Here is a 7,412-nt window from a genome sequence, read left to right as displayed (position 1 = left end):
GCACAAAATGTGTTTGCAGGCGCTCTGCTGCACAGGCGTTCGCACACCTGCAAAGCGAAAATACACTCCCCGTGGGCGGTGACTATGCGTTTGCACAGCTGCTAAAAACTGCTAGCGAGCGATCAACTCGGAATGACCCCCATGGTCTCATATCCTTATCAGGGCCAGATTATCCATAAGGCATACTGGCAGGTTAGCCAGTCTACCTCCTGATAACTGTTTTTTTTTTGTTTATACTGTATTTATTTTTTTATGTTAAGATCTGTCAATATGGCTTTTGCCTTGCCCAGACTTGAAGGCCATGCAGTTCTCCCAATTTCAAGGAAGGGTAATGGTGGGAATACATCACTTACAGCAGCTCTTTCCCACTGTTAGGCGCCGGGGTCCCTAGCAACTAGGGACGCCGTGCACGTACAGCCGCCGGCAGGGGCGGATCCAGAAAAAAATTACAGGGGGGGGCACCATAAGTGGTTGCGCTATCAAGGAGGGGTGGAGTTAGAAGTAAAGTGGGCGTGATTAAGTTTCAGTGGGTGTGACCAATTGTGTGAGGGGTGTGGTCAAGTGCTCAATGTGAGTATCGAGTGTGTCTGTGGTCGAAATGCACTGCGGCGGACGCAATGTGCAGGCGCATTATTGCCCAGCGACGGCCGTTGCTGGGCAACGACAAGAACACCAAAGAAAGCGATCGCAGCAGCGATCGCATGAAGATTGACAGCAGGATGGCGTTCTGGGGCGGCAACTCACCGTTTTCGGTAAGTGGTGAGTCCAACGCAGGCGTGTCCAGGCGTTTGCAGGGCAGGTGTCTGACATCAATTCCGGGACAAGACACGCTGAAGACATCGCAGCGGGTGAGTACCAGCAGACCTACTTAGAAACGACACAAACATTTTTTGCATAGCATGGCTGCACAAGCGTTCGCAGCCTTGCTATGCAAAAATACACTCCCCCATAGGCGGTGTCTAGTTGATCGCACGGGCAGCAAAACATTGTACATGCGATCAACTCGGAATGACCCCCGTATTTCTGTTAACTTTTGTTTATTTCTATATGGGCCTATGAACAAATCTAAAAAAACTAATTGAAAAAAAAAAAAGTATAAGCTCTAGCTTATAAAAACGAAATTGTGAGTAGACTAAGACTTATAGGCACTACACACTGGCCGATTTTTTGAAAGATATGAACGATCTCGTTCATAAATGAACGAGAACTCGTTCATATCTTTCAGTGTGGAGGCTCCAGCGATGAACGATGCGCGGTCCCGCGCTCGTTCATCGCTGGTCCCCAGTCGGCTGTGCATGCAGGCCAATATGGACGATCTCGTCCATATTTGCCTGCAGTTCTATGGAGCCGCGTGACGGGGGAGTGAAGAAACTTCACTCCCCCCGTCACTGCCCCCCCGCCGCCGGGTCGCTCGTCGGCCGTATCCGCCGTCGGGCAGCTCGGCGGCGGGTCGGCCAGTGAGTAGGGCCCTTTACTCTAAGTTTACATTTCAAAGAACATGAAAATGAATGTTTTATATGTTTACCCAATAATATATTTTAAATTTTTAATGAATACAAATGAGAAACATTTGCTTTTAAACAGTTTATTAAAAAAAATATATATAATTTTTTTTGCAAAAGAACAATAGTTTTATACATTATGACAAAAAAAAACAGAAAATTCCAACATATGCTGATTGTATATAAAAAATGCTACTTCAAGAACAGTATTTATAAACACAGCAGCAGTGATAAGAACATACAATTCAAAAAAACAGATTACAGTGTTCACGTGAATCTAGGAAAGTGATAACCGTAACACTGAATTCACTGATGAACAATATACATACATGTAACAAGCCAGTAACCAGCTTTGATATAACCAAAGACAACCTTTTGTTGTTGTATAGTAATAAAATAACATATACTACCATGTGGTGCAGACTGACTGAAAAAAATGCAACTTTTATTAATGATGCAAAGTATTTATAAACACAGCGTGCTTATGTTCAATGCAGTTCAGGGAAACTTAAGTGGTCTCTTTCATTTTTAGGATTTTTCCTAGGTTCACAGTCGCTGGTTTATTTTTCTTAAATGAACTGCAATTGAAGTTTTCGTGAATGTTTTACAGCAAATACATCTAGAACCTCTTCTGGGGCTAATTCAATATCGTTATGTATATTTAGCATGGCCAAACCATTGAGTCTTTCCTGACCCATTGTTGATCTTAAGTATGTTTTAATTCTTTTCAATGAGCTAAAAGATCGTTCAGCTGTTGCAGTGGTAACAGGTATCACACACAGAATTATCAATAGGGTCCTGATGTTAGGAAACATAGATGCTAATTTATAAGCTTCCATTGCTGTATCAACTTTTTCAGACTTCATTGCCCAAAACTCCCTCCATAATTTCAGTTCTCCTTCAAGTACCTGTACAGTGGATGGTAAATCTGACTCATATTTTTTGGCTGCCTCCAGTATGTCTGCATCTGATGTGTCTGACTCAAAATAATATTTTGGAATTATTTTTTGGAGTTTTGCCATATGTGAGGTGTTATCTTGTGAAAATCTGGATTCTAACTCAGAAATCAGATAGTCCAGATAAGGCAAGAATGTGTTAACACGAAAATAGTCTTCCATTTCTGTCAAATTAGCTCGGTGTTGGTGCACATTTCTGACTTTTGGAAGCTTTACTTCCACATCTAGATTGTCTGCAACAACCTTTGTCTGCCCAAATAGAATTTTAAATTCATCCTCTGAATGTTGTCTGATTCTACGTAATGCAGATTTCACAAATTCTACCATTTCAACAGACTTTCCAAAGTCTACGTTCACAGTTTGCAGTTGGACAGAAAGTGGTAGAGTTATGGCTAAAATTTTACTCAAAATTTCTAAGCTTACCAAAAACTCAAATTTGCAAATTACTGCCAACAGTGACTGGGCATTGTTTGCTGCGTTTGTACTTGTACTGTTACCAATATCTTCTAGTACACCAACAACTGCAGGTAGTATTTCTAAAAAATGTAAAATACCATTATGCCTCTCAACCCAGCGAGTTTCACAAAGCTTCTTGGCCTTTACAGATTTCTGAGAAGGCAACATTTCACTAATTTTGTCACTCAACAAATGCGTTCTAGATGCAGACTCTCGTAGAAAATTGTTAATGTTTGCTATTATGCCAACCGTATTGCGAATACTTGTAACAATACTTGCCTTATTTAAAGCTAAATTTAACCTGTGATTAGCACAATGAGTGTAAATAGCAAAAGGCTGCATTCTCAAAATTCGTGCTTGTACTCCTTTCAGCAATCCACTCATGTTTGCACCACCATCGTAGCCTTGTCCACGGAGGTATGCAATATCCAGATTTGCACTTTTCAAAAACTCAATGATAGTGTCACTCAAAGCTTCACCAGTCATATTTACTACTTTGGTAAAACCAAGAAATCTTTCTTCTACACAGCAGTTACCTGTGTCAAGGTACCGAACACAGAATGAAAGCTGTTCTGAAATGCTAATATCTGTTGTTTCATCAGCTAATATACTGTCAAATTTTGACATCTTCATTTTGTCAATAATTTTAGTTTGCAAAATTTCACCACAGCATGTGATTAAATCATTCTGCGTAGTTTTGCTAATAAAAGTTGCATTTTTTCCAGCAGTCTGCAAATGGCTCTCAAGGATCTTGTCACCAGCATCAATCCGAAATCTTAACAATGCTTTAAAATTACCTTTTGTTACCGATTTATCGTCACTGTCTTCTGTGAAGATAGATCCATCATATCTGTGACCCCTTAATGGGATATTGTTCATGCCACAAAATAGTATAGTTTTAATGATTGGAATTAATTTTTGTCTATTGCTTTCGATTCTACGTCTAATCGCACTGTCAGCTAAAGCCTCAATACTTGATGTTTTACCATCCATGATGTCAATAAAATTCTGAGATCTCAACAAGTTGTTCTTATGATATTCATTTTTCTCATGAACTCTGAAATCATTCTTGGCATCTTTATACGAACATAAAGGTTCTAATACCAGCTTTCCTAGCTTTACATGACTACGACCTCCTTCCTCTCCTCCAAATAAGACACATATTCTGCAAAAACATCCATTAAATTTATGACTGTAAGACAACCAAGGAAACTCCTTTATCCAGTGCAATTTAAAAGATCTATTTTTTTTACCCTGTGCAACAGAAGGAAATTGGTAATTTTCTTCTGGACACCAAGGATCACGCAATACTTTATAACGTTCTTCATCAACTATTGTCTGCGTACAACTAACATAGCAGCCAATGTCTCTAGAATACTGAAAAACATTTGAAGGTGAACTTTCTTCTATAGGGTTTGGTGTCGAAGCACATGCTGTATTTTCCAGATCATCACACGTGCTTTCGTTTTCAGTGCTTTTGGCGGTGCTCTCATTACTTTTAAGTTTCTTAAAAAACGTCATGAGAGTAGGCTGTTTGTCTGGTAGCCTTTTGTCCATAACTGCCTATCTGCAATGTTAAAAATATTTTTTTTTACCTTACTCTAAAATATAGCAGTTGGACATCCCTCTAATTTACTTGCAAGTAAACAATGCACACAAAAGATTTAAAAAAAATAAAAAAAAACTTTCCGATTGCAAAACAGCATATTTGAAAGGGATGCAGACATTTTTGACACATACACAATTCTAAATAAATGGCCTGGTCAACAAGATACCCAGCAGCATGTCCACGTATTGTCAATCAAACCCACTGAACAATGAACAGACATGGCAGCCATCATGGGTGCATTACATAGACTACAGTGGGTTTGATAAGCAATACGTGGAGGGGTGGTCTTCAGTATGCCGAATGTTGGGATCCTGGCGCACAGTATACCGTCGCCGGAATCCCGACACCCGGCATACCAACAGCTATTCTCCCTCGTGGGGGTCCACGACCCCCCTGGAGGGAGAATAAAATAGTGTGGCGCGCGTAGCGGGCCACCGTGCCCGCAAGGGGCTCCTTTGCGCTCGCCGCGCTGTCGGTATGCCGGCGGTCGGGCTCCCGGCGCCGGTATGCTGGTCGCCGGGAGCACGAGCGCCAGCATACCGTACGACACCCACGTGAAGAAGTGTACATACTAGTTTCTCCTTCCCACAAATCCATACAGCAGCGAGGAAAAAAAAAAGAAAAAAGAAAAACATAAAAGATACAAGAACAGGTACATCAAATAAACATGGTGAAATCCCATTATGTCCTACCTGATTTTGGTGTCTTTCTAACTTGCTGCAGCTTTTTTTCTATGTACCATCAGTGCTTGCCTAAACGCAAGAAGCTGGCGGATATGTAAGCGCAGGAAACTGGCAGATGTGTCTGGAAAAGAGATAACAAATTAACATCCACTGTGGAAAAAAATAAAGGAAAAACATACAAGAACATGTACACCAGTGCCGTAACTAGGCATTTTAGCGCTGTGTGCAAGAAATGGCATTGCCCCCCCCCCCCCTTATGTAAAATATGGGCAGTGCGCGCCATAGGCGAGCGCAATTAGGGGCGTGGCTTCATGGGGAAGGGGTGTGGCCACAAAATAATACCAATTCATACTACGGTGCACAGTATTCTCCATTATTCAAATTACGCCACACAGTAGCGCCACTACACCAGGTAGAGGCCGTTTTACACATTATGGCAGACAGCATCCCCCTTTTTACACATTACGGCAGACAGAATAGATAAACAGACAAACAGATAGATACTTACCATCTCTCCCCGCTGGCTCAGGCAGTCAGGCTCCTCGGTGCTGGCAGATCCCGGGCAGGGGAGAAGGAGGAGGAGGAAGGGGGACTGGAGCCGCAGCAGCGCTATGTAATTGGTAGAGGCGCCGCTGCAGCTGTCCCTCTGCTTCCACATTGGCTGCCCGCCGCCGCTGTGAATGCTGGGATGAGGGAAGCGCATCCCAGCATTCACAGCAGCACTGGCCAGCCAATGCGGAAGGAGGGACTGCTGCAGTGGCTCCGCTACCAATTACATAGCACTGCTGCGGCTCCAGTCCCCCTCCCTCCTCCTCCTCTGGGTCCTCCCCTGATGCTGCTCTTCTCCTCCGGAGGCGCACACAACACAGGTGGTTTGTAATGAGTCTATTTGACTCATTACAAGCTGCTGACATAGAATGCTGGCCGTTGCGCCCTCAGGGCGACTGCGCTGTGTGCCAGGCACACACGTAGTTACGGCTCTGATGTAAACCAGTGGCGTGTGGCGAGGTCAGTGGCTGGTGAAGCACTATAGCCATAATGTCCACCGAATCCTGGCCATGATCCAAACCCTGAGCCAATGCCCGCTACTGCCCCTGAGCCGGTGTCCGCTGCCACTGGCTTACAAACTCGCCCACCATCAACTGACCCAGCCCTCCATCACTAATTTGCATCTCAGTCCGATGCCTCCAATGCCCGCTGATCATACTTGTGATATATTGTACATTTATATAGAAAAAAAAAAGTTAGTGTTTGGGATTGGGAAGGGAATGGGAGGAGGACATGAATGCAATTTTGTTGTCCAGGGCTTCCATTAACTTAATGGAAAAGGGTCTGAATGGGTTAAAAAAAAATGCGTGAGGTCCCCCCTCCTAAGTATAACCAGCCTCGGGCTCTTTGAGCCGGTCCTGGTTGTTTAAATACTGGGAAAAAATTGGACAGGAGTTCCCCATATTTAGACAACCAGCATCAGGCTCTTGGTCCAGTCCTGGTTCCAAAAATACGGGGGACAAAAGATGTAGGTCTCCCCCGTATTTTTAAAACCAGCACCGGGCTCCACTAGCCAGGGACATAATGCCACAGCCGGGGGACACATTTATTGAGGTCCCTGCGGCCGTGGCATAACCCCCCAACTAGTCACCACTGGCCGGGGTTCCCTGGAGTGGGGACCCCTTAAATCAAGGGGTCCCCCCCTCCAGGCACCCAAGGGCCAGGGGTGAAGCCCGAGGCTGTCCCCAGCACCCCTGGGCGGTGGGTGCCGGGCTGATAGCCATAAGTGTGTAAAAAAGAATATTGTTTTTTGTTGTGGAACTACAAGGCTCAGCAAGCCTCCCCCACTTGCTGGTACTTGGTGAACCTCAAGTACCAGCATGTGGGGAAATAACGGGCCCGCTGGTACCTGTAGTTCTACAACAACAAAAATACCCAAATAAAAACACAACACACACACCGTGAAAGTAAAACTTTATTAAAACACACTTACACACTCACACATACTTACCTACATCCCACGCTGAGAATCACGTCCACTTGTCCAGTAGAATCCAATAGGGGCACCTGTAAAAATGAGAGAGATTACTTACCTACATCCCACGCCGGTCACGTCCACTTGTCCAGTAGAATCCAATAGGGGCACCCGGCACCTGCAAAAATTAATATAAATACTTACAGAGGGGGAAAAATCATGAGAGAGAAAGATTACTTACCT

General features: G+C 43.9%; 1 protein-coding gene across 1 annotated transcript; it reads right to left on the bottom strand.

Moving 5' to 3' along the window:
* Window positions 1-2,071: 2,071 nt before the first annotated feature.
* LOC134934588 (52 kDa repressor of the inhibitor of the protein kinase-like) lies at window positions 2,072-4,471 on the bottom strand. Its single transcript, XM_063929994.1, has one exon. The coding sequence runs from the start codon at window positions 4,469-4,471 to the stop codon at window positions 2,072-2,074; it is 2,400 nt and encodes a 799-aa protein (XP_063786064.1).
* Between the last annotated feature and the right edge of the window lie 2,941 nt (window positions 4,472-7,412).

The sequence above is a fragment of the Pseudophryne corroboree genome, chromosome 6 (assembly GCF_028390025.1).
Source record: "Pseudophryne corroboree isolate aPseCor3 chromosome 6, aPseCor3.hap2, whole genome shotgun sequence".
Taxonomy (NCBI): Eukaryota; Metazoa; Chordata; class Amphibia; order Anura; family Myobatrachidae; genus Pseudophryne; species Pseudophryne corroboree.
This window is presented reverse-complemented; position numbering and strand designations above follow the sequence as displayed.